General features: G+C 41.6%; 2 protein-coding genes and 1 non-coding gene across 13 annotated transcripts; 1 reads left to right on the top strand and 2 right to left on the bottom strand.

The window, feature by feature from the left end:
• Positions 1 to 828: 828 nt before the first annotated feature.
• On the bottom strand, positions 829 to 19,078 carry brd1a (bromodomain containing 1a). Of its 10 annotated transcripts, XM_086269718.1 has the most exons (14): positions 18,970 to 18,987; positions 17,246 to 17,323; positions 15,585 to 16,986; positions 15,339 to 15,507; positions 14,881 to 15,012; positions 14,624 to 14,752; positions 12,941 to 13,253; positions 12,515 to 12,835; positions 7,211 to 7,792; positions 6,676 to 6,817; positions 6,338 to 6,471; positions 3,929 to 4,038; positions 3,364 to 3,518; positions 829 to 2,648 (listed from the first exon to the last, which is right to left on the bottom strand). In XM_086269718.1, the coding sequence occupies exons 3-14, from the start codon at positions 16,967 to 16,969 to the stop codon at positions 2,465 to 2,467; spliced, it is 3,756 nt and encodes a 1,251-aa protein (XP_086125844.1). In that variant the 5' UTR covers positions 16,970 to 16,986; positions 17,246 to 17,323; positions 18,970 to 18,987; the 3' UTR covers positions 829 to 2,464. The 10 variants fall into 10 exon arrangements, with proteins under 10 accessions (XP_086125844.1, XP_086125848.1, XP_086125846.1 ...); XM_086269722.1 differs by lacking the exon at positions 17,246 to 17,323 and having other exon boundaries at positions 18,970 to 19,078; XM_086269720.1 differs by lacking the exons at positions 17,246 to 17,323; positions 18,970 to 18,987 and adding an exon at positions 18,199 to 18,450.
• On the bottom strand, positions 13,457 to 13,529 carry trnak-cuu (transfer RNA lysine (anticodon CUU)). Its single transcript has one exon. It is a non-coding gene; the product is annotated as a tRNA-Lys (tRNA).
• Positions 18,129 to 26,827, top strand: zbed4 (zinc finger, BED-type containing 4). Of its 2 annotated transcripts, none has more exons than XM_086269715.1 (2): positions 18,129 to 18,232; positions 21,753 to 26,827. In XM_086269715.1, the coding sequence occupies exon 2, from the start codon at positions 21,946 to 21,948 to the stop codon at positions 25,726 to 25,728; it is 3,783 nt and encodes a 1,260-aa protein (XP_086125841.1). In that variant the 5' UTR covers positions 18,129 to 18,232; positions 21,753 to 21,945; the 3' UTR covers positions 25,729 to 26,827. The 2 variants fall into 2 exon arrangements, with proteins under 2 accessions (XP_086125841.1, XP_086125840.1); XM_086269714.1 differs by lacking the exon at positions 18,129 to 18,232 and adding an exon at positions 19,028 to 19,183.
• Positions 26,828 to 26,843: the final 16 nt, after the last annotated feature.

The following is a 26,843-nucleotide window of genomic DNA, read 5'->3' as shown; positions in this document are numbered from 1 at the left end:
TAATGATTTGACTGCTGGTGGAAGCAGAAGTAGTCCCAGTTTCTCATGGCAAAGAAATGGGATATTTTTCAATGCCCAAGTTAAGCCACAATTTCAATCCACCTGACGCAGTAAAGGCCTTAAAGAATTCAAAGGAAGAAACGCAACATTTGGTGAGGTTCAAGATCAGAAAATGCAAAAGGATTTCATTCAACAATTGAAAACAGCCATTATGAAATTATGCTAGTCTAAGCCTCTGATGTATTAAAAGGTTGTAATTAGTTGACAGTCAATACAAATTATTCTTAATCCCTTGAATTCAAGTCTTTAAAGTCTGCACATCAATCTTTGATTTAAAATCTACTACGGTGATTCAGAGGCAAAACTACAAAGATTGTGTCTTTATTCAGCAAATTATGGATCTAACAGTATAAATGCACTCCAAGAGAGCTGAGAGCTTCATGTGGACCAGCAGTAAAACACCACTTACACACTGATGTATTAGCAACAATCTAATAACCATATCCACGATGGGCAACATTTTTCACAAGCACTTTAAGTGTAACAAATAATTAATTTTACTAGAGAGAGCATAATAAAAGGCTTGTTCAAGTAGCTTTAGATTATTAAACAGGTTTATTACCTATATGACTGTACAGTATGTACTAATATACATCCAGAAGCTGCATAAAAATTAAATTGATAAAACTTCTTGAATGCAATTTTGTACAGCAACGGATTTTTTTTCAGTTGCAGATCAATTAGAAAAAACTGAATGAGGCTTTAAAAAAATAAAATAAATGTGCACTAGCTTGACAGTATACCTAAAAAAAGAAAAAAAAGGCTAAATGAGTTCTTATTTGTATTTTTTATTTTTTGCTTTACTACAAAAAACAAAAACAAAAAACAGTCCCAGCAATATTTTTTGCATCATCTGATTAAAAAAACAAAACAAACAAAAAACTACTACAGTTAAATACAAAATGAAATATACCAAAACTACCCAATGCTACCCAGAAAGAAAGAAACAAAAACAGGCAAGAGTATAAAATAAAATATCTGGAAGTCTACAACTACAAAAAAAAGTTAGAAAAACATTACTTAAAAAGAAGGCAAGTATCCACCACAAAATGTGCCACTTTACCACAATCAGCTTGCACATCTTTCCTCGAATATAAAGTAATGCAAATACTTTACAATAAGTTAACGCAGGCGCATCTCCCTATGACTACAGCAAAACAGTCTAATGTATCACATGGAAATACACTTTTTTTTCTCCTTTTTTGTTTTGTTTTTGGCAACAGTTTCAACACATCACACAGAGAAATCAATCTAAGACTTCTGGGTAGCAATGTTTTTGTTTTATGTTATTTTCTTGTTTTTCTTTTCTTCTTTTGGTTTCTTGAGAACATATGTTGTGTCCACAACATCACACACTGCCTGTATGAGTTTCAGAGGCTTACAAACTGTATACTATGTATTCAAATCATATAAATATATAATATAATATATATATATGTATATATATATATATGTGTGTGTATATATATATGAACAAAAATATACTAAAACTATTTGTAATACAAAATGATTTAATGCCAAATGGAAGCTTACGATAGAAACTTCAATAACTTAAAAAAAATGAATAGGTTGATACTTTTCAGAAACATGACAATTTAGCCCTAATCTCCTTATTACAAAGGTTTTTGCGTTTGTTTTACTTTTTAAATTCTTGTTCACACAGCACTGGCAAAACAGCACTCCCCCTAGTGCCAAGAATGCGTCAAGTATAAATACTAAGAAAACACCTGTACAGTACTGATTCCTGTCAAACCTACAAAATAAGTTAATGTCAGCCAACTGTACACAGTATTTACATTTACAATACAAATGGAGCTGACTTGAGAATGTAAAGATAAGCATAACATCAACACAGGCTTTGGCCACAAATTTGATGCCAGTAAAAAGCCTCTGTGAAAGCATGAAATGTACGATCTCGACCGCTTGAGAAGTTTTGCGGCCCACTTTTAGCATGAGGACGACTGTGGCTGGATGCCAAATTAACGGTTTAAAGTTTAAGTCAGTGTGACAGTTTTCGTTTTACTCCGAGTCTTGACACCACAGACTGATTTGGTAAAAGGCTACCAAAAACGTATGAAATTAATCACTGACACTTTTTTTTTTTGCCTTGAAATGATAAAACGACAGTCATGGGTGACTAGAGTGACTAGCAGTCTCTAAGCATGGAGGTGGTGAGGAGAGATCGACACATTCATTTCAGCAGCAGCCGTATCCCGTCGGAACGTGGTAGGAGCGTGTACAGACAGGAATGGATAAGGAAGAGACACCACCTGTTACAGCAGGTGCCCAGTAAACATTTCAGTCTCCTGCAGAGACAGAGGGGGTCCGGGATGGGTGTGAGGGTAGTCACAAGCTATTTGGTACAGGAGAGGTACAAATCTGTGTGTGTGGCAGAGAGTCAGAGTCAGTCTACGTCGCTGAGGTCGCTGACTGGCTCGTCCTGCACTATGCTCAGGTGGTTCATGGCACGGCTGAAGGCGATCTGGACAGCCTTACGGATGCTGGATGTGCGTCCTTCCATCATTTTAATCTTGTCTATGGTCTTGTCTATCCCCAGAGGAACCATCTTGGATCTAGGAAGCCATTGCCTGAAGGGGAAAGCAACACTAGTGTCACATCATTGGAAAAGCAGCTAGAGGTCAATATTTCCTATGATTCTTGACAGGAAAATAGCACCCTGCTCACAGGAAAAAGCAGAAGAAAAGCTAAAAACACAACCTTAACATGACAACAACCATATATATTCTGGGTTTTGTTGATTTATTTTAAAGTAACTGACCACAAAAAACTCTTTAAAAAAAAAGTTTAATATTTATGGAATACAATAAGCATCTATAATTATTTTTCCCTTCACAAACAGCTTTAATTATGACCGTTTTATCATTATTAGAAATGTTAATGTCTACACTGGCCCTGCGACGTATCAGCAAATATCTTGGTATTTACCAGCATCAGTGGAGACTAAGCTGTTGTGTCATATCAACTTTGTGCTTGGTTTAAAAAAAAAAAAAAAAAGAAAAAGAAAGAAAAAGATGTGATGAACAGCTGAAAGACTAACACAGGTCAGTTCTGTCTAATATAGAAAATGTTCTTGTAAGAAAGCACAAAAAAATACATTTTGCAATCAGTGCATCCCAAGTGTACATACAGGAAAGCTAAAAGGTTTTCTGCACGGTGACGGGAGTCATGCCAAAATAAATGTGTGTTTAGGAAGGTGTGAGGTTTTGGAGGGTTTTTTGTACACTATTTAAATGATCCAACTACCCACTTTACTGACTGATAAATACAGACACTGGCACTCACCAACTGCGCTTGTTGTCGAAGAAGAGGACGAGGTAGAGTTTCTCTTCTGCTTTGTACTGCATCTGTTCTCCAATGCGCAGCACGTCCAGGGGAGGCATGGGGATGGAGACCCCATTGTGCTGGCAGCCCACACGTGGCATGTGGGGGTCGATGATCTATTTGCAGTAGGGGAGGTAAAAAGGGACGTTACAAACACACACACTTATAAAACATGCAAAGATATAGCAGAGAGACGTTTGCAATTTACACACACATGCACCTCCACTACCAGCTTGTGCCACTAAAATTTTGCTTCCTCATTTGTCCCTTCATGCAAAGCTCAAATTGCTGGTTTACAGAGAAATGCTGCCACCTAGAGCAAAAACTGAATATTTTTACAAGCAGCAATCTAGCCACGTTGCTGCTGAAAACAACAGCTGTAGTGAAAGGATTGCTTCGTCCTGTGGATAAAAGTGTCATAAATTTGCTATCAGTGTGTCCTCAGACTGGGAAGGAGGCAAGAAAACGTCAGAATAAAAAGATTACAGTCAGCGACTGTCATGCTTTCTCTCCCACAAGCACTCACCAAGGCAGGGTAGGAAGGGTATCCACTACATTTGGCCCAAACTAGCTTTAGGGGTTCCAATGCAACAGTTGCAGCACTAGCAGGCATCCAAATATTGCTGTTGCCAACCTCTATGGAAGTGGGAACAACACCAGACAAGTTATGTGTGAGAGTTTAAATGCACACAGAAACACATTTCAAAAAAATAAAGCCATGCTGCAAGTGCAGGGGCACCAAATCAGGGTGGGAAATTAACTTTGGGAGCCACGGTGAGAGACAGATATTAAAATTTACCAGCCACCCTCAGCTGTTAATTAACCAAAAGGGAATTTCAGATGAGGGCCGAGTCTCCAGATGCTGACTGGTTAGATGCCACGGTGGCAGCAGCGTATAAAGACTAGCCAGTCAGTGCCAAAATTCACAAGAACTTGGCTGGTAGCTGCAGTTAATTTCCAACCCTGATTTTATATGTATGTATGAATACCAGGTGTCTGCTGGTTAAATCAAGTTAAACCTCTGAGAGTGCTTTGACACACAGTAGCACAAAAACACAGTTCAGCCACATTATTTAATTTCAGAGACGTTTTGAAACGTACGGGACCAGCAGACAACTGGGAGTATACATAACGATGTTACTTATTAGTCGTACCAATTCAAACAGACTACAATACATATTTTGTTAATGTTGTTAATATAATCCCATTTTCACATATTTACTCTGGATTGTCACGATACACACTGTATATTTTGGTCAAGAAGAAATTGGAGCCTTTTAACCCTTTAATACTAAGTTAATCATATTTTATGCAGTTTTTTTGTGAAACTTTGGGACATCTATATCATCAGGGTAATTATTTTTCCTGAGAAGGCTGCAAATTCACACGTTCACATATAATCAACCATGTCAACGACTCATTTTGAATGCCTTTTGAAAAAGAAAAAAAATCCATTGTTATTCAGTATTTTTTTTGCACCTGCCTTATTAAGAAACGGTTAATAGCCAGGAGGCATGGCCGACAAGAGCAAATATAAGAAATTCCCTAAATGTAGGCTGTCAAAATAACGTGGACAGTTAACCTGCCATTGTCTGTCATATGTTTATAATAATAATAATAATAATAATAATGGATTGGATTTATATAGCGCTTTTCAAGGCACCCAAAGCGCTTTACAATTCCACTATTCATTCACACACTGGTGGAGGCAAGCTACGGTTGTAGCCACAGCTGCCCTGGGGCAGACTGACAGAAGCGAGGCTGCCATATCGTGCCATCGGCCCCTCTGGCCAACACCAGTAGGCGGTAGGGTAAAGTGTCTTGCCCAAGGACACAACGACCAGGACAGAGAGCCCGGGGATCGAACCGGCGACCTTCCGGGTACAGATACGCTTCCCAACCCCCTGAGCCACGGTCGCCTGTTTAGTTAAGGGTAACGTTTTAATCCAATAAAAACAGGAATTTTATCGCCACTTTTTCAAAACCATGTTGATTCTCATCCGATTAGTTTGTTTGCTTTAATCCCATCTGGTTGCAGTTTAACAATAAAAGCGGTCTTTAATATTTGAAATGAATACTAGGATCCCCAAACACCAGCTTCGTCAAAAATAAACTTCTCTAAAGGGATCTTATTTTCTGCTTTTAAGGTAAATGACCTGCTCGGCATTGTTTTCAGCAATATTAATCTTTGGCTCTATTCTACAGTGCGTCTTTTTCCCCGTCTCCCTCCCCTCACCACCAACCGTTCACAGCAGCCTGGACCTGCCAGAGGCTTCTTCCTGTTAAAGTTTTTTTTCTTCCCACTGTCACCAAGTGCTTTGCTCACAGGGGGCAGTCTGATTCTTGGAGTTTTCTTTGTATAACTTAGAGCAGAGGTTGGGGAAATCCAGGCTTCAAGGGCCGGTGTCCTGCAGGTTTAAGATGTGTCCTTGATCCAACACAGCCGATTTAAATGCCTACATTACCTCCTCAACATGTCTTGAAGTTCTCCAGAGGCCTGGTAACGACCTAATCATTTGATTCAGGTGTGTTGACCCAGGGTGCCATCTACACTGGCCCCTGATGACCCCTGACTTAGAGGATATTTATCTTACAATAAATCACCTTGAGGTGACTATTGCTATGATTTTGGATATATAAATAAAAGTGAACAGAACTGAAAAGACTGATAATAACCAAGTTTAAAGACTACTCGTAAAATCTGTTTACACCCTAAAGTTGTTTTAAAAAAAAAAAGTTTCCTCTCTGTTGTTAACCTTGCATTTACCTCAAAAACCCAGTTTCACTATGGTTTTAATAGATTTTGTTTGCAGGACTGAGTAAGTTAATAAAGTATATTACAATTTAAAATAGTTAATATTTGTATTTCTGTGAAAGATGTCTACCCACTCCCCACACATGCATAAAAATTATTTTGACAATCTGGTCACGTTACCAGCAGCGATTCGTGCAGCTTTTGCAAAATTCCCAGTTTCGATGCAGGCGATTAATTCGCTCTTGTCATCCACAGTGTTTCTCCGGACTAAGGCGGGTTTTCCCTTCCCACATTTTGGAAGACTGAGAATGGTGCTAAAGGAAAAACACAAGAAAAACACAACACAAAGTCAACTTTCAAAAATATCTGGTGGCACGCATGCTTTGATAATATAGATCAGATACACAGCTGCCTAAACAGGCAAACTGCCTGCAGCAGGCCTGTGTTACATTATCTGCTCCTTCTTCATTTGTATTCAGCTGCAGATTATCAATGGGGAGGGGAACAAAAATTTTTACCTGGTGTTTCCTTGCAGACTGCTACATGAGGATATGGATGACTCAGAGGCGCAGCGTCTTCGAGGCTCCGCAGGTCTACTAGTTCTGCTGGTTTCTTCTACTTTTTTCTGCTCCTCAACCTGAAGAGCACCACTTGGCAGGCCTAAAAGAAGCAGAGCAGCGAATTCCAAAAATATTAGACTGAGATCTAAAGGCCACAATCAAATGACGATGATCAAGCTACAGATTGTTAAGCCATTCTCTGATTAAAGCCAACAGATAAAAAGGAGTAAACAAGGGAAGTTAATTAGGACTGACTGAGATGACTTTTATGACAACTCTCTGCATTGTTTGTGATGATAGATTAAGAGGTTGGAGGTATAGCTCAATATTAATGTAGTAATTTAATCAGAACCTTTCTATTTGTTAAATACCAGAACACAAAAGCAGAATTTACCCCATGTAAGAACGTTAAAACAAGAGACCATATGCAGAATCAATCAATGTTTATTTAAAATCTTGTGTTTTCAGAGGACTTCCTCAGTAAACTTCTCACCAGTGTCGAGTCGTTTAACTGGAGACTCGCCTGACTCTTCACGCTCTTCCTCTCCACCCTCCTCCTCTGCATCCCTGCTGCCGCTGTGCTTCCTCTTCTTGCCATGAAGCAGAGTCTCCAGCCTGGGTATGACCACTGACAGGAAGGACTTGGAACCTAGCTGTGCGTCATCTTCATCTTGCTCCTCCTCGCCCTCTTTTCCGTCAGTCCTGTCGGACTCTTCGTCTCCGCTCCTGGGTAGCTTCTGCGGGCTGGCTGCCTTCGACTTGCGGAAGAGAACGGCGGTTCTGCGGTTAACTGCGCCTGTGGGCTCTGCGAGGGTCGACGTTGCCACCACGCTCACATCACCTTCTAACAAAGGGTCCTGGAGGCTGTTGTGTGCGTGGCCATTGAGACATGCGGGAGAGGAGAGCAGGTCTGGTATTTCCCCATCCAGCTTGGCTCGCTTGCCATGAACCTTGTCTTCACAGTCAGGGGCGGCATCTATTGGTTTTAGGGTTGGGGGTTCGGGATCTGTGTCTGAGTGGATGAGGGGAGGAATGGTATCCGATGGCTCCAGTTTTGGAGGAAGAGACTTATCTCCTGTGGGGCAGAGAACAATGAAACAATAAACAGTGGTGAGCTTTATCATCACACAGGGTTCTAACAGTGTAGTGGTAGCTCAGTCGCCTGCCAGGCTTAAGTGAACCACTAAGCACAGTGGATATTTTTTAAAGACCAAAGCAACTACTATTTAGTTAGCTATTGTATAGGTCTCTCTGTGTCTCTCCTCCTGGGTGCAGGACTGTTCTGGTTGAGGCACTGCACAATTACCAATTAGCATTACAGTGATGGAGGGCTGCACATGAGTCAAATACAAAATTAAACTATATATGAACCACTAGCGCTTCCCAGTGCTGCAGCAGCAGACGGGTCTAACAGTATTCCTTGTGGAAAAATGATTTTAAACATCTAAGTTTTATACATTGTATTTAATGTAAAGGAATGTTAAATTACTAACCACTGACACAATGAGTTCAACTTACATCCTAAAGTGTCCATGACGGAGACCTTTCACTAACAATAATTTGCTGCAGTGCCCACACTTTCTCCTTGTGTTTGCACAAATGCTGATGTTGCACATTATTATATGACCTTTTGTTTATCATACAAGTAAAACAAGCAGTGTTTAGCATAAACAGGGTGATCTTTATAAAAAAAATGAACAATGAATTTTTCCTTTGCACTAGCAAAGGATGTAATGCCATCTTTGAATTGCAAACTCTTAATTTCAATAAGTGGCTTTAAGCTTGAGAAAGCCACTGCAGTCACACTCTGTGTGTGTGTGTGTGTGTGTGTGTGTGTGTGTGTGTGTGTGTGTGAGAGAGTGTGTGTGTGAGAGAGTGTGTGTGTGAGAGAGTGTGTGTGAGAGAGAGTGTGTGAGAGAGAGAGTGATCATGTCAAAATGCTGGAAGGTTATTTTTCCATAGATGTGGACAATGTCACTTCCTCAGACCCATGTGGACAATGTCACTTCCTCAGACCCATTAGGGGTTTGAGTTCCAAGAGGGAACACGCTTGTTTTCGGGATTTAGCAATAACACCATTTATCTGATGCTAAAGCACAACCACCACTGACAAGTAAACCTCGAGTTGTTCCGATTTGGTTCAGCGAGTCGGAATAAAGACTTCGCAAATCGCTTTGTGTATCAGAAAGCACTTTGAACAATTCTAGTTTTAAAGTTTAGCCATCCTTTACAGAGTATAGATCAAAGCTAGTGAGTTTTGTTTTTCACACATCTACAGTTTTTTTTAACCACCTGTGAAACTCTTCCTGAATAAAAATGAAACAATACTGTATTTTTATACATTTTGTTTCTACAGTCAGACTCGTGGGAGTCTGCAGTAACTATTTAGTGTTTTATTTCATATTATTTATTTATCAAAATATACACTCATGGTGTCCTTAAAGCAAGGAACATTTCTGTGACTGAAATTAGAGGGGAGAGGGTGCAAAGGTCTGAGCATCTTTTTTCTCCCCTTACATTCAGGTCAATTTTTATGCACCAATTTGTGGCTTTTCTGCTGCAGTCTTTTTGGTCACATGTTCCAAAACCCTGGACTTTAATAGCTTGTATTGGTTTCTTCGAGATTGCTGCTCATGTTCAAAGACGTTTAGCATAGTAACAAAATCCTAATCACATGTTTCAGATATGTTAGTCAAACTATTATTTTACAATTAATGAGCAAATAAGGAAGGAACCAATCCAAGTTTGAAAAATATCACCTAATAGATAGCTTTGTTGTATTTGAATTAGAGCTGGGCGATAGAACGATAACGATATGTATCGCGATATAACTTTTACTCGATAGAGAAATTAAGCTATCGCGATAGACCTCGCCGCTCTTGTCCTCTTATAAAAAATAAAAAAAAAGGGTCAGCCGATCCAAATTCAGTACCGCAGAGCCGAACCAATCACAGCCGCAGCGTCACGTCGCGTGACTTGTTACGTACAGCGCAAGTGCCAAGCCGCACGTGTTTGTTTGGGAAGCAGCCAGCGGGTAATGGAGCCAGCGCATAATGGAGGAAATGAGCGTGACCGAAGAGAAAACAGATGATGGTTCCAACGCCGGAGAGATTGTCGAACGGAAGAGCCATAGAAGTTCCGTAGTGTGAAGGTATTTCGGCTATTTCAAGTCTGACAAAAAACAGAGTAGCGTGCACTGTAAATTGTGCCGAAAGCAAGTCTGGAAATACAATAAACTGGTGCATGCGTCACACTGTGCGCCACGTTATTGTTTCGGTGAAATGAATTTCTACAATACTGTTACTGTTACTTCTACTCTCTGCAGTGTTTAAATGCTTACATATACACACAGTTACTGTCCCTCCACACATACGACTCAGTTCTGCTTCTATGCCGCAGCTTTGTTTACTTTTTCCCACCGAGGCTTCTAGACTTCTGATTGGCCAACATTTCTGCACGGTTAGGAATCTAGCGCCACCTGCTGCTTTGGCATGTTCATAGCACCGTTTTCCTTCATTTCTGCCTTTATGTGTGGACGGGATTATTTTTTAAAACGAAAACGGAAAATCTCAGTTTTCAAAAATACCCGTGTACGTGTGGACGTAGCCTCAGTCTCTGACTGGAAGCGCTAATTCGTCATTCGGCTTTTGTCAGACTAAAGTAACTGTTTGAAAAGCTAAGCTATACAATAAGGAGAGATTGAGAATTTCCTTTTAGTTCTCAGTTTATTTGATACTGACAAAAGTTAGTCAGTTTTGTCTGTTCTTCTGTAAAACAAACTAAGATTTATTTTTAGAATTAATATTTTGTTTCTAAGTGGAATTGACAATTTAGTCTGTTTCATTTGTTCTATTTTGAAACTTAAACGCTTTAGCGGCTGCCTTTTGTGTAGTTTGCAATATTTGCCTTTATTTATCTGAAAAAGTCTCATGTTCCTTAAGTACATCTACCCTGTTGAACTTATTATGGGAAATAAATATTTAAATAAAAACAAGCTGCTGATTATTTCACATTTTACTTGTGAGCAACGGCACATTTAAATCTTACAAATATAGTTATTTGGCTTATATCGTGATAGATATCGTTATCGCCTGAAATGAAAAAAACATATCGTGATATGAAAAAATCTCATATCGCCCAGCTCTAATTTGAATGTTTTATTATGGATACCTGTGATTATACAAAGCACATACAAATGTTATTATTAAATGAGTAGGGAATATTGGTCTCCTGTGGCTGTAAACATACATAGTTAGCCATCATCTTGCTGGATGACAGACTGTTTTTGGGATCAAAATTCAGATAAATGCAACAACACATGTGTTTTAGTATTATAGGTAGCAGCGTATGTATTGAGCCTGCAGTTCTCCTAGGAAATGACAGGGGCCACCTACACCTTTAAGGAGTCTAATCTAGCCTCACAAAATTAAGAGGGAGGGGGACACCACAAATAGTGTAGATACCACAATAGCTCCACTCCAATTTGCTGATAACAAAGACAGTACGAAAATATTTTTCTTGTTGTCCATTTTGTTTGTTATTGTGAAATCTGCTTTGTTCCATAGGCTAGAATGTTTGCAATGCCTAACAATAGTTTTTGTTGGGTTCTTTGCAGCCAAGTGACCGTGAGCCATGTGATGTTCAATTGTCTGCCATTTCGATGAGTGTGACAGTGTAGTGACAGAGAATAAAGTGTCTGTTACACAGAGTAGTCTGGTGCATGACCATCTGGCAGCTACTGGTCGCTAGGAAAAACATGTACTCTCTGACCAAATGGGAGAAAGCCTCCCTGGGATTGTTTTGCTCACTTACAGATATCTGCATTTACCTGCCACTAGCAGGAAATATGCAGACTTGTCTGAGAACGCTTGTCACACACTCTGAGTGATAGTGAAGCTGTAAAAAAAAAAAAAAAAAAAAAGTTTGACTTCAAAGTAAAAGCTGTGTCTCGGGGCTGCAGCCAACACGTGCAACTTTTACTTTGTAACTGAGTTTTCTTCCTTTCTGGTTTGTGTGACATTTTTTAGTATCTCTCAGCTAGTAGTTAGAGAATGTTTGCAGACAAAGGCTCATCTTCCTACAGGTGACTGGAACAAAGCAACCACATGGAGGATGATTGTATGTTTGGGGATGTGTAAACATTCTCCAATTCTACCCAGCAGCAGACAGCATCCTCCAGGAACCCACCAACCAGTCAGGGAATGCACGTTTTACCTTTGTGGTTGCATCACATCCAATATTAATTAAATAGTCTGTCACCAACATGTCAGTGATTTAACACGAGTAATTACTACTTATTTTGATACTGATTACTACACCTGTATTGTAACCTCTCTACTAGAAGTATATCTATTTATCTGTCCATTTATGAATTTGAAAAAGCTTCCTGGGTGGAAAAATTACCAAATTTTACTCTAAACTTGTGTTAAACATTAATATAAAGTAGCTACTTGTTAGAAAATAATATAATAATCAAAATGCTCTAAGAGTTTTCACCTCATCAACATAGTATACAATTTACAAACATCACCATATCTGAAAGTAATGCTCACTTCCGTATAAACAGAGCAGGTTTCATAATCATTCTTAAAACTAAACTGTGATATTGTGATTTTCCCGTCCTCCCGACATGCTTTATAGAGAGAACATCATGGGACTTTCTGGTTGTGGTTAGGCTAGGTTAAGACTTAGGTCTGACCTTTGACCTATACTCGTGATTCTCTTTACAATCGCAGAGACTGTGACGACCAGTGGGTCAAGCAGAAAACCAACTTCAAAATAAAGCATTCACACATACCGTCATCCTCGGAGAAATGCCCATTGGGCTTCAGTCTTTCTTCCTTAGCTGTAACCAGCTCTGGGAGGGAGAGAGCTGTTGAAGACGATGCTGAAGTTGTTGGAGATGACGAGGAAGAACAGTGGTGGTGAGAGGGTAGAACTCTCTTCAGGCTCATTTCGTTGCGTACATCATTGATGGTCTTTTTCAGCAACTTGAGCCGCTTGCTGCGGGAGGGGCTGGACTTCATGGCACAGGTGAGATCAAACTTCTCAAGTAGCTGCTGCAGCTGCTTGTCCAGAGGCAGCTGCTCCCGATTAGCTGGTACTAGTAAACGGTCCACTAAGAAGATAATTAAAACAAAAAACAAACAAGGAATCATTAGAAGATAGATTGACCATAACTACTTTATAACTAGTTATTCAGAGAGGCGTGCTCTTCCCTTACCATCCTCCCAAGAAAACGATGGTGGTGCTTTGACTTCCGGAGCATCTGCAAAATGCATGCCGCTCTCCGTGTCAAAGCCAATTTTCTCTGCATCTCGACGGGCCTTTCTGAGCAAGGCCCCACCCTGGTCTCGGAGTCGCACAGCAGCCCGATAGAAGTAGGTGTCCTTTGAGTTATATTTCATACAATTTTCAATAATGAGGTTAAAGTCATCCTCAAATTGATCAAAGTTGTTGTAGCCTTGGGCATCGATGCGTTTCCGCATGGTGGAAAAGTCCATCGGGTGTTTGATGTGGTCGAGATAATCAGGCACCTACGAGAAAGCATCAGAAATATGAATATTTTGTAAATTACTTTTAATAATGTTTAAAAAAAAAGTAAGCAATGTTTGAACTTGGCTTTTTAAATTAAAGATTCTTGACAGCAATTCAACCATATAGAAATTCCACCCACCCAATAACAGAGTCTATTCCAAGAATCAGGAACCTACTCAAACAGATCCAAGATCAAAAGCTGCGCCCAACGTGGGGCTCGAACCCACGACCCTGAGATTAAGAGTCTCATGCTCTACCGACTGAGCTAGCCGGGCTTATGAGGAAGAGCACCCTTCACCTCTAAGGCCTCCCGACCATGCAGCAGACCATGAGCTCTTGTTACACATTCACCCTAACAGGAAGTCACATTGCTTAACACTTTTGCAGAATGGGGGGTGGGGTGGAGTAATGTCTAACATGAGTCACAGAGATCAGAACATGTGACTGGAGCAAGCAGTTGAGCGCTGGTTGCTTGCGTGAAGCTTCTAACAAATGTTTGAGAAAATGCAGAATAGAAAATTCTTTAGTAATTTTAAAAAGTCTTATTTTGTGTGCCGACGATTTATAGTCAAGATGTTCACAGACATAAAATGTACTTTCCCAGAGTACAAAAGTGATCAAATTGACTTCCACAAATAATTTATGTCAATGTACCATTTCTGGTACACTCATCTGACAGTCAGGAAAAAGAACTAAAGGCAAAACACAAGGGAAAGTGTAGAAATCTGAACCAATAAGCCCTCTTTATAGCCAAATTTTACAGTTCTTTTGACCAATAGTCTTCTGGCATCTTAACTCCCTCTGTTCTCTTTTTTTTCCCCTTCAGCTTCAACAAGTTGCAGCAGATGGCTGCCCCTCCCTGAGCCTGGTTCTGTCAGAGGTTTCTTCCTTTTAAAAAGGAGTTTTTCCTTCCCACTGTCACCAAGTGCTTGCTCATAAGGAGTTGTCAGATTGTTGTGGTTTCCCTCTGACATTGTAGGATCTTCATCCTACAATACAAAATGCCTTGAGGCAGCAGTTTTTGTGATTTCGTGCTATATAAATCCCAACCAGCACACACCTTAACTATCTATCTGTTGCCAGATATTACAGTTGTTCCTACAAGCATGTCAGCACTTTTTCTTATCCACTATTCTTCTTCGAGGAGCTGGCATAATGATACATGGCACATCCCATGTGTTAATCAGTGTTTGAATTGTATGTGTCATTAGTGAAAACACAGCAAGGGACTTGGCAGAAACAAGGCAGAGCCAGAAAGAAGCTTACAGTTTTAAACTTCTGCACAGAATAATTGACAGTACTACAGAGTGAATCAAAGTACAATCATGGATAGAATAGATGGAAAGTGTTTGAATATTTGCTGCATCACCTCAGTGACATCGACAGGCTGGGTGAAGATCCTGGCCTGATCTTTTGCCTGGAGCTGGTCCAAGAGGGCTCTGAGCAAAATGCTAAAGGGTGTTAACTGCATCTCTAGAAGAGTCTCCTGCAGTTTAATCTACAAACAAACAAACAAACAAAAGATAACAGTGAGCATCATCACATTTTTGTTTTGTTTGAACTTTTTCTTAAGATATTAAGACAAGCACAACTCTGTCCAACCATGCATCACTCCCCTGTCCTTACCTCTTCCCGCTTGAGCTTCTCCCTCTTGCGAATTAGTTCCAGCAGCAGTCTGGCTCTCTCTAGGTCATGTCGGAGGCGGTGCCATTCCTTCAGCTGTTCCTTAAGTGCCCTGCTTTCCTCTTCACTCTGCCTCTGGGGAACGCATGGAAATAAAAAAAATATAAAGGCACATAAAAGAACTGAACACCAGAAAATTATCAACTTGCACAAATTCTCAACAAACAAATGCAACAGCAACTTCTTTCATTTGGCACATAAGATGCCCATTTCACAGCAAACTGCTATTGATTCACACAGCATGGTCAAAAATCTCATTAACACAAGCAATAAAGTGTTGAACGAAAACATTAAATTGTAACAAAAGCATAATTTATGACTGTGCAAATAATGAGACAACATATTTGAAAACCTTGGGAAAAAGATAAATGAAGGCTACAAGTCTTGTGCGCTTAACTGACAGAGGAACAAACCGGTTGCACATTCTTCTGTGACTGCAGTCTTGTCTGAAGGCGTCTGATGAGGGGCAACCCATTCCTGGACTGCCGTTTCAGTCTCCAGTAACTGAGGACCAGCTCTACAAAGACTTTCTTCTTCTGTATTGATACTTGATTCAGAATGGTTTGTAACCTAGAGGGATGAAAATGAGGGATTTTAGAAAACCAAAGCCATTTCCCACTTAAGTAGAAGGTTGTAGAAAAATATACCTGTGAGCAGGAAAAGTAGGCACAGTAGCAGGCGGTACAGCTTCACTTTCCACATCAGGCTCGGGCTTCTTGCTCTTACTCTTCCGTTTCTGTTTTCCTTTGGACTGTCCTTTGCCCTTGTCCCCTTTCTTACAAAGTCCATTTCTGAGTTTGGCTTCATCATACATGGCAAGAGGTCTCCTCACACACCCGTTAGGTGTGTGGGCGCCACAATAGGCCGTCTTTTTCACAGAGAAGGTGGGCTCTCCTGTTTCTGTCACCTCTTTGATTGGCTCCATCCTCATGAATAGACCAGCCTTTTGGGCACAGCTGACATGGAAGGCAGTGTAACAGTTGGCTTTGTGGCACTGGATGCAAGCGCCGACCCCTTTCTCCTTGCAGAGGTAGCACGTGAGCTTCCAGCGTGCTGGAGGAATGTGGCTGATGCCGTCGATGGGCTCAATGAAGGTGGTATTGGAGAAGCCCACCTCTGGGACCCAGAGGGCACAGACTACATGGCCCCAGCGGTCATCATCAGTCTTTTTTACTGCTCCGCCCTTATTAGGGCAAAGGATGCACTCTGCTGGCTGAGTCGGCAACTGAAGGCAGTGTCTGCAGTGCCACTGACCCTCGGGAATGTAGGGCACTCCGTAACACTCTTGGTGTACGGCCACGTTGCACATGTCACAAAACAGGATCGCGTTGCTGTTGTGACACTCTCCGTCCATGCAGATGCAGCAGACAGCATCATCATCGATAGGAGCTTGCCTTTCGCTCCCTTTGTCCAGACTCTCCAGGTACAATTCTTTCTCAAAGCGATCAATAAGGAACTCAAAAACATTGTGAGACACCTGACTAACCCCTTCGCTTCGTCGTTTTTCATTGACCAAATCCAGCCAGGCGTAATCTTCTTCATCCATGTCATACTCTGTTTCCTCATCTAGTTCTTCCTCCGTCTTATCTATATATTTATAAAAGGCAGATGGGCGTTTAGGAACAGCTGGAAGATTATATTCTACAGTTCGGAATTTAGGCTCTGGAAGTTTTGGGCTAGCGTGGCTACCAGCGTGGTGTCCTCCTCCCTCTACATGGCCTGCGATGGCAAGTGCGGCATTCTTCTTCTCCTTGTTTTTCAGTCTCACTGACCTCAGGAGGACCTGCTGTTTCGATTTTTCCGCATTCTCCTTATTGCTGGTGCATTCCATTATCTCTTGCACCATGGGGTCATCATCCGAGATCACGTCCAGCTTGTCATATATGCTGAGCCGGTGGATGCGGCCATCGAGTTCGAACTCTACCATGCGCTGCGCCTGGGCATAGGTCAAGATCTGCTTGTTGGGCGAGGGCTTGATAGGAGATGGCGGCCTCTGCACCGCAACCCGGTGCTGCCGAGCCTTCTTCTTCATCTTGACGCTCCGTGTTGCTGTGGAGACACACGACAGGGATAGCGGTTAGACATGTGTATGGGATGCCTGGAAGCATCCCAGTTGAATTTTCAAATAAAGGTAATAACAGTTACATTAGAAAATTAGGTTATTTACCTAATCACAGTAAAATACAATAATTTCACTGCAAACTTAAAGACAGACTTAATTCTCTGATACAACTTCTTTTATGCTCAACATTGCGACGAAAATAAAGTGTTAATACGCAAATAAGACGTCTGGTAAAAATCAGTGTACCTGTTTAACTGACAAGCAACATCTTCTTATTCCAACTGATGTCTTTTAAATGAGAACGGGAGGGGGGAGTTAAACACTCTGCGGGTTAAATGTATTAGAAAGTAACAGAGTTTTGGTGACTAAGAGGGCAAAAGAAACTTAGTTTTCACCGATGCCCCCCCCCCCCCCCCCCCCAAAAAAAAAAACACAGATTAGCTGTTGTAAATTAGAACATAGCAGCCAGTTTTTACGTTACAATTTTGTCAATGAGCCCATGCATTTAAATGGGGGAGGGAGGCGGTTACACGGGGCAATATGGGAGCGCAGGAGTTAGCACTTGCCCATTTGCTGCAGAGGTATAACGCCTTTTCAGCAAGGACTCGCAGCCAAAGTGACCAAGGTGCTAACAATAACATTAGCTAGCCAGCTAACTAGCAGACGGAGCTAACCGTCTGCTAAAACGGAGCGAATCGCGTAAAAAACAAAAACAATAAAAAACAGTAGCCCTTAAAAGGCCGCACTATAGCTAGTTAAGCCTATACATATTTTTTTCTTTTTGCATTTGCACAGCATGTCCCCTTTTCGCCAACGCACCGACCACAGCATAGCAAATAAAACCCAGCACATACCTCAAATTCACGAGCAGTTTTGCTAGCCAGCAGTCCTACAAAGCAATGGCAATACGGCCTACTAAGTGGCGCTAATTCCGGGCACAATGTTCTCATCCAACGGGCGATACGGGGCTCTTTTCAGTTGCTAATAAAAGAGGAAGAGGCCGCTTTGTACCTTGAAGTTTCGATATTAAACTCTACACAAAGCACACAAGTATTTGCTGTGTGGGCCATTTACTGGCTAGAGTCACTCGTTAGCCACAGTCGAGCAGAGGCAAATAGCAGTAAGAGCAGCAGCCGCACGAACGGATCATCCCCCAACACAACAATGCGTTTCAGCAGACAACTCCCACCCGTACGCACCGGTCTACGTGTGACGCTGGAGGTCATGTCTGTGGTGAGTCGTAGATTTCACACAAAAGCCCATCTGTCACACAATCAGTGCGTTGCCTTTTGTAATAACCATACTAGCATTGCAAAGACAAAGCTGCAAACCTAACAAAGCGCGAATACGGACAGTAGCGCTATGTAAGGAACGCTGAGACATGTCTGTTTTGACTCTGGGGGCCGTGGCTATCAAGTCATAAGAGCAGCGGATAAGACGACTTTCAGAGTGTCATGCTCTGGCGTTATTATTTGCTCTTGTAGTAATAGAGGACAGGTTGGAGGACACAAGCAGAACATGCCACACCCCAGTGACCGGTCCGCTGGGCCCAGACGTCTTTTTTAAGGGCAAGAACCCCCCTCGGTTTAGCGCAGTTATAATTTGCATTGATTAAAATATTTTGCATTTACTTTTTTTGGACCCCAACGTGGCACTCCAGACCGTGAACGCAACACACGCGAAAAGTTATTTATTAACTGATGTATTATTTCGCAATAACAAATGGATGTGTTAGTTTTTGGTCCTGTTACACCGGCAGCATGCGTAAATTTCTAAAAAAAATCTAATTATTTTAATTTCTGTGAAAATAGGTTATTAGGTCGTGTAAACGGGTCGACAAGTTAACTGAATATGCAAATGAAGTAATTGAATCTATCATTAGAACGGACTAGTTAAACATTTCTGTTTATAATTAGTGAAACGTCAAAGTAAAACACCGTTTTATGCAACTTAATACTAAAATTTATTACCCCCTTCGCCATACTGGAGACCCAGTGCCCGGTGACATCATTAAAACCTGTTCCTTCCGTCCGTCGCTGTGTGGAGCTGCTTCGGCCGAACGCGAACTGCTAGCAAACCAGGAGACAAAAGCAACAAAAGTGAACCCCCCTCCGGATCAATCAAATGTGTCATATTTAACCGTTTAGGAACCGAAACCCAGTGAACAAGTCGTCGTACTCAACAGTAAGTATACTGAACTCGTATGTGTGTGTGAAAGGGGCTGAATGTGGTGAGGACGTCGCGGTGAGTCTAGGTCTGATTCGGATCCCGTGTGGTTCGTGTGTCGCCACGGCTGGGTTCTGCCTCGCCAGGTTAGCTAGTGTGTCCTGTGTGTGGCCTAGCTGGCAGCTAACCAGCTAGCAGTCATGGTGTGGTCCGAAATGTGCTGAACGTGTTCCTCGGGGTAATGCAAGGCTAATAAGATAGTTGTAAATGCTGTTATTTTTTGTGATACAAATCCACGCCACACAAGTGTTGTGTCTGCGTGGTTTTTTGTCTGTTATTAGCCTTGCGGCTAAGACAGTTAGCACCAGGATAGCCACCGTGGTGTTTGCTGATGATGTAGCGTAACTGCCAGTAATGTTTATTATAGAACGTATTGGCATATATTGGTGGTGCAAGTTTAATGGTAAGTGTGACTTTTTGTTCGTTAGGGGTCGAGTCGAACGCCGGTGTGTAAATACCTATTCACAAGTTCTCTGCTAAGAGAAGATGCAGGCTAGTTAGCGTTGGCTATTTCTGCTGTCCTCTCGCATCTTCCTGACTAGCGCTTTAGCCAAACCCGGAAAACTGGTTTGCCACTGCTCACGTAGAAAATTACTTGGTTACATTTAAAAGCCCCATCTCGTACTAGTATTTCGTTTTAAAGTTGGTTGTTTTTGGACACATTTTAATGTGTGATTTATGTCTAATCTAAATTTGAATTTTAGATATATTTTTCTCTTTTTTTTGTTTGTTTTACTTTGTATTAGAAAGCTCATATTTAAAATAACCAGATTTACATTTGAGCGAGTACTTAAGCTAATGTTCTCAGAGCTGATGTATTTTTTTTAGTTGCACACATTTGGGTGTTAACACTGAGTGAGTTTTGTAGTTAAGGAAAAATTGCTTCAACACTGACCCTAGTTTCTTTTATTTGGTTTACACAGCATTCTCTCAGTTAGCTGGCACATAGAGGCACTATGTTATTATATGTTATTGTAAATTTGGCAGTAAATATTACTGCCAAATTATGGAACAGAGGCATAACATTAATTTGTCATTCTTAATGGACCACATTAGACCTGACCCCATGGCCTATTATGTGTCTGCAGTTAGGTTGAATTATATTTTTTTAACACCTTTCAGAATGAAAATGCCTCCACCAATAAGGCTCAAGAGGCTCACAGGAATGATTTGAATATTGAAAGTATGAATGAATCCTATGCTATGGCTTTCCTAGTAACAGAATATAACACTCGAGGGAGATTTTGTGCTGATGTGATAGAAAGCTACTGTTATGAAAACACCAAATGGCAGCACATATTGGACAAGACAATAATAAGAATTTTTCTGTGTTTTTCCTTTAATTTTTCACTTGCTTGTTGCACCTGGGTATATAAAATTGTATTATATCAGATTATCATACTTTTATACCAAAAAAGGTTATTACATTGTTGGTTAATACTCTCAAAAGTGTTTTGCTTGCAGTTGTACAGGTTTGTTTTTGCTCATAAACTGCTCAAGGATTTCAATACAATTCAATCTACATACTCAAGAATGTACTTGAGTAAAGTTTTAAACAGCTTGGCTGTTGTGCAGCATATTTTTAGTGGTACATAAATGTGATGTGTTACTTAATACAATCAGACAAATGGTAAATGGCCTATATTTGTATAGCGCTTTACTTAGTCCCTAAGGACCCCAAAGCGCTTTACACTACATTCATTCACCCATTCACACACACATTTACACACTGGTGATGGCAAGCTACATTGTAGCCACTGACAGAGGTGAGGCTGCCAGACACTGGCGCCACCGGGCCCTCTGACCACCACCAGTAGGCAACGGGTGAAGTGTCTTGTTCAAGGACACATCGACTGAGACCGTCCGAGCTGGGGCTCAAACCGGCAACCTTCCGATTACAAGACGAACTGCCAACTCTTGAGCCACGACCGCCCCGTATAAGCCAGATACGGGGCGACGATGAGGAAACTGTTCAAATTATTACATGTGTCAAAAGATTTTTTTATCAAGTCTTGCGCTGTGGAAATACGGGATTTTGCAACTTGGAACAATGATCGCGTGAAGCAGCAATTCAACGGAATACACTTTGAGCAGTGCTCTGCTCATGAATTTCCTAGGTAGCCAAGTGCATTTAAAAGCTATGATGCAATACTTGAGCATCACAATGATCCTTAAAAGTGCAAGCTGCACCTGAATACTGCAAGACTAAGCCTCAACCCGTCTGTCTATTCCGACAGAATGGTTTACCCCTTACAAAATCAAAATTTCTATGTTTACTAAAACTGTGCTTGCAGAGTCAAATCAATTAGCAGTCCTTCTTGTAAATTGTACGTTTAATGAAACCTGATTTTACTTAAGTGCTTTTGTTTTTCAATCTCTGTACTTTCTTGTGGCTGTGTGTGGCTAAATGAAAGTACAATCTGCTGTTTATGGCACAACATGTTGTGTTACTGGTTTTTGGAGTCGTGTTTATTTTTAGAATACCCTTATCTGATCTATTTTTCTCTCGCTTCCTATCTTTCTCTAGGTCTTGTAGGGAGGAGTGGAGCTACTCCAGTCATAAATGGAGAGGGACGAGCACACGCTCTGTGTCCTGGACGGCAACACCCACATCCCAACACCTGCTTGAGAGCTGCTGTATCGATGACCACAGTTGAAAAAAGCGATTGCATTTGACACCGCAGACCTGACTATTCTACAGAAACACTTGGGCTGCTGCCATGGATGGGGAGGAAGAGGTCTCACATATGGGCGAGGAAATGGTCAGTGAACCTAATGGCTCCATAGAACGCAGAAAAAGAGAGGCAAAGGGGACCTGCCTGAAAATTGAAGGGCAGGATGGCTATGTGTTCAAATCCTACAGCATTAGCCCCCGTGAAACTGCTGATGCAAAGTCACCTGCTTGCTCCTCAATAACACTGGATAAAGACTCTCTTCCTTGTTTCAACTTTTCTTCTCAGGGTGACGGACTGTTTGAGACAGACATGGCAAATAAGAGTGCTGCAGCTTCTCCCACTCTTTCAGACAAATGCCTAAACATTGACACCGAGGGAAATGGAGAGAGTGAAAAGTATGAAAATGGCAGCGAATTGAGTGAACATGGCAAAGGGGAGATCCAGGATGCTAATGGAATGGAGGAAGAAACCCAGGATGATGACAGACTACCCTTTGGCAGCTCAGTTGGCCCTTTTGTAACTAAAGATGGCGATGACTATAGCAATTTACTAAGTGGATACACAAGCACCCTTTATGATGTTGCCATGGACGCTGTCACTCAGAGTCTTTTGTCATCTATGAGGAGTCAGACCAACCCACGGAAAAAATCTCCAGCATGGAATCATTTCTGCATATCACCACGAGACAGTACCAAAGCAATCTGTTTATACTGCATGAAAGAGTTCAGTCGGGGTAAGAACGAAAAAGACCTCAGCACGAGTTGTTTAATGAGGCACGTACGAAGGGCTCACCCCACTGTGCTTTTGCAAGACGGAGCCGACGCATCCTCAAATAATCTGACTAGCCCTCTTGCCTCATCTTTGATACCTCCCTCCCCAAACTCACCAAAAAACGGAGACTTGACAAATAGCATTGTTAGCTCTGCCTCAAAAAACACTTCACCGTCCACCTCCTCAGCTGAAAATTCAGACCTGTCATCCAAAGAAGTGTTACCCAAAGTCGAACCAAAACTAGAACCGTATGCCAATGCCGACGCTGTTTGCAGCACCCTCCCATCCTCACATTCCAATGAAAACAATGCCGAAGACATGTCAGACGGAGGGCCTGAGCGCCTTCCAGGGACCCCAAAAAGCTCTAGCTCCCGTCGCAGGTCAGCTGTATGGAAACATTTCTACCTGTCGCCTGCTGATAATTCCAAAGCAGTATGCATTCATTGCATGAATGAATTCAGTAGGGGTAAAAATGGAAAGGATCTGGGGACAAGCTGTCTTATCCGGCATATGTGGAGAGCCCACAAAGAGGTTGTAATTGAGGAGAATGGACAGGGAAATCACATTCCGCCACCCTATACTAACCCGCCCTCGCTGCTGTCCCGCACTCAACTACAGGATCCACTGGAACTCAAAAAAGAATCACCCCTTCTTCCATCATCACCAGAAACCATATCAGATGAACTACCCCAAAGCATGGAGGAAAGCATGGATATAAAGGAAGAATCTGATGAGGTGATGCATCTCTCAGGGCAGGAGACCACACTCAACCTCTCCTTCAAAACTCATGGGGAGGACACACCCCTGACTTCATCACCATGTGACCTCTCTGAAGGCCCCAGCCTCAATCAGGATCATTCAGTTTTTCAGCAAAACAAAAAGATCATGAAACGGGTTAAATCAGAAGTGTGGCACCATTTCATAGTGTCACCTGTTGACCAGTTAAAAGCACTGTGCCGTTACTGTCCGTGTGTCATCAGTCGGGGGAAACGGGGCGATTTTGGTACAAGCTGCTTAATGAGACATCTAATGAGACGTCACCCAGATGTCCTCAAAAACCAAAAAAGCACAGATGATAAGGAATCTTCCCCTCATCCCTACACCAATCTCACTGCAACAGATCCAGTTTCAGCCAAAGAAACTGAGAATCCCCTTAGTGAGAAAAAAACACAAACCATGCCTGTTTTCAGTAAAAAGACGTCAAAACTGTGGAATCATTTTTCCATTTCGCCTGCTGACCCTACAAAGGTGGTTTGTTTGCACTGTAGCCGCACAATTAGCAGAGGCAAAAAGACTACAAACCTCGGCACAAGCTGCCTTTTCAGGCACATGCAGAGGTTTCACGGACATGTTCTTGAAAGTAACAATACTATCTCAGGTGATGTGCCGTCTGCTGAAATTCATGTTAAACAAGAGCTCATGGACACTTCTGTTTATGAAACGGAACAGAATCGTGAGAGATTTGATGAACACCACCCGGTTGCCAAAAAAATCACCAAACTTATTGCAGAAATGCTCGCACTGGATCTTCAGCCATCAGCTATGGTGGAGAATGCTGGACTGAATCGACTGCTAGAGTACCTCCAGCCTCAGTATTCTCTACCACCCTCTTCTTACTTTACCAGCACTGCCATACCAGATATGTACGAAAGGGTGAAGGAGGTTGTGTTGACCCACCTGAAAGAAGCTGAAGGTGGTGTTGTCCACTTCACAACTAGTATTTGGGTCAGTAGCCAGACAAGGGAATACCTAACCCTTACCGCCCACTGGGCGACGTACGAGTCAAGTGTCAGACCCCAAGGTCAAGACTTTCACTGTTCTGCTCTCCTAAGTGTCTCACAAATAGACTCTGATCACGATATGCATGACATCCCAAAGCAGCTCGAGTATCTGTGGGATTCTTGGATCAACTCATCAGGGCTGAAAAAGGGGTTCACTGTAACAGACAACACCACCATCAAAAACACTTTGGAGGACCACGGTCACTTCACCATGCAGTGTTTTGGACACACCATCGACCTCATTGTTAGTGAAGCCATAAAGAGCCAGCGAATGGTTCAGAACCTTCTGAGTATTGCACGAAAGATCTGTGAGCGTGTGCACCGCTCAGCAAAGGCCAAGGAGAAGCTGGCTGAGCTCCAGAGGGTCCATCAGCTGCCAGAGAACCAGCTCATTCAGGACGTCCCTTCCAAATGGATGACCTCCTTTTTCATGCTGGAGCGACTGGTTGAGCAAAAGAAAGCCATCGACGAGATGTCGATCGAGTGCAATTTCAGGGAAATGATCAGCTGCGATCAGTGGGAAGTAATGTTGTCAGTCTGCAATGCACTGAAACCTTTTGAAGTTGCCTGCAGGGAGATGAGCAACCGCACTGCCACTCTGGGACAAGTGATACCACTCATTCATATTCTCAACAGAAAAATAGACTTGCTGTTTGACGAGACCGTGGGAATAGACAACATGCTCAAGTCTCTAAAGGAAGCGATGGTGAGCAGGATGTCTGCAACTCTTCACGACCCTCAGTACATATGGGCAACCATGCTGGACCCACGATACAAAACGTCATTGTTCACAGAGGAAGAAGCTGAAAGATGTAAACAAGACCTGATCCGGGAGCTGGACATGTCCTGTTCTACCTCAGTTGCAGTCAAGCCTCTGCTGCACAACGGCTGCAATGAGGCCAACGTTTCATCCAGCACCGCAAATTCAAACAAGGACAACCTCTGGTCCTTGATGGCTGACATCAGGCAAAAGATAAAAAACGAGGAGAAGCCAAAGTCCTCAGAGCTGGCAGTGCTGGAGTATCTTGAGGAAGACATACTTGATCAAAGCTGTGACCCCCTTGACTACTGGAACCTGAAAAAGTTCCTATGGCCTGATCTTGCCAAAGTAGCCGCCCGCTACGTGGGTTGCCCTCCGAGCATTGTCCCAGCAGAGACACTGTTCAGCACAGCTAGTGTCAACTGTGCCCTGAATCAGCCCAGGCCTTTGCTAGAAAACATGGAGGGTCTGCTGTTCCTCAAGGTCAACCTCCCCTTGATTTATTTTCAGTACTGATCATAATTATTTTGTTGAGCATTAACTTGAAAACCCTTTATTTAAGGACCAAGTTGCATAGCTGTGAAATGGGGGGTGGGGTTCTGTCGGGCAAAATGTAAAATATCATTGAATACACTGATTTTCAATGCAAAGGCCAGATCGAGGCTTTATTGTATTCTCTGTACTACTGTTAAAACACTTTGGAGCTGTTGTGATGAAAAGTCTCAGAAGTGTATCAGGGAGGGAAGGTTTTTCTAGCTGTAGGGGTTGGTGATAATGTGTTTGCTTCTAAATCAATGTTTTTCCTTTGTCTACTCTCTCCTTGTGCCTTATCCAAAACTACTTCAGGTCAAAAACGCTGTAAATATTGTTGAAATTGCGCAGATCACGTCAGGATGCTTTTTTTTAAATATTATGATTAAAGATAAGAGTTGTTTTCTGAATGAAAACATGGCCCCCAAAAAATAAATAAATGCTGTGACTGAAAGATATTTTAAGTTTATATTATTTAATTTCCATTGTGAATTTGTGGCTCACGGTACTGTCATTTAGAATTAGTTTTTTTTTTTTTTTTTAACTTGCTGATATGTTTTTGAGATCATGTATAATATTGCTGTATTTTCTGAATAATGGGGTTTGTTTGGAATATACAATTTGTCTCTCAAGCACAATTTAAGTTTATGTCCAGGGGTTTAAATTATGGGTTTATTATTGAGTAAAACAATGTACTGTACATTTTTATATTAAATGACTTCTGAACCTAATTTCATAAATGTTTTAGCATTGAGACTGGAAACATGCAAATTTTAGTCATTTGTAAATAAAGGTTTTCCTTACACAATATCGTAGTCTTGTTCTTATCAATGAGACCGAAAAGCTGGTGTTTAGTGTGGAGCCTTAAGGCACACGAGTACAAGAATTCAATGTTTTCACTTCATTTTAAGCATCTCCAGTGTTCAGTGAACTTTATTTTTTTTGTTATCCTCTGAGCTAAAAAATAATAATACAAAGATTTATTCAGAAGACAAAATAATTTCACGGAGAACGTGTGGTAGCTCGTTTCCTTGCATGAGAGCAGATAAGATTTAGATTCATGACTATGTTAATGCAACACTGATAATCTTTTGTAGTGG

This window comes from Aulonocara sp. 'chitande type north' Nkhata Bay, linkage group LG17 (assembly GCF_057382095.1).
Source record: "Aulonocara sp. 'chitande type north' Nkhata Bay isolate Kocher_YH1m ecotype deep benthic linkage group LG17, A_spYH_male_GT1.1, whole genome shotgun sequence".
In the NCBI taxonomy this organism is placed as follows: Eukaryota; Metazoa; Chordata; class Actinopteri; order Cichliformes; family Cichlidae; genus Aulonocara; species Aulonocara sp. 'chitande type north' Nkhata Bay.
Note: the sequence above shows the minus strand (reverse complement) of the source record. Positions and strands in the feature narration are given on the sequence as shown.

Bases quoted from the DNA above. Each gene is read 5' to 3' on its own strand.
- brd1a (XM_086269722.1), bottom strand. From the start codon at position 16,969: ATGAAGAAGAAGGCTCGGCAGCACCGGGTTGCGGTGCAGAGGCCGCCA. The intron at 14,753-14,880 runs GTAAGGACAGGG...GTTTGTTTGTAG, and splicing joins AGAAGCTCAAGCGGGAAGAG to ATTAAACTGCAGGAGACTCT. The intron at 7,793-12,514 runs GTATGTGTGAAT...TCTGCCCCACAG, and splicing joins GCATTTCTCCGAGGATGACG to GAGATAAGTCTCTTCCTCCA.
- zbed4 (XM_086269715.1), top strand. From the start codon at position 21,946: ATGGATGGGGAGGAAGAGGTCTCACATATGGGCGAGGAAATGGTCAGT.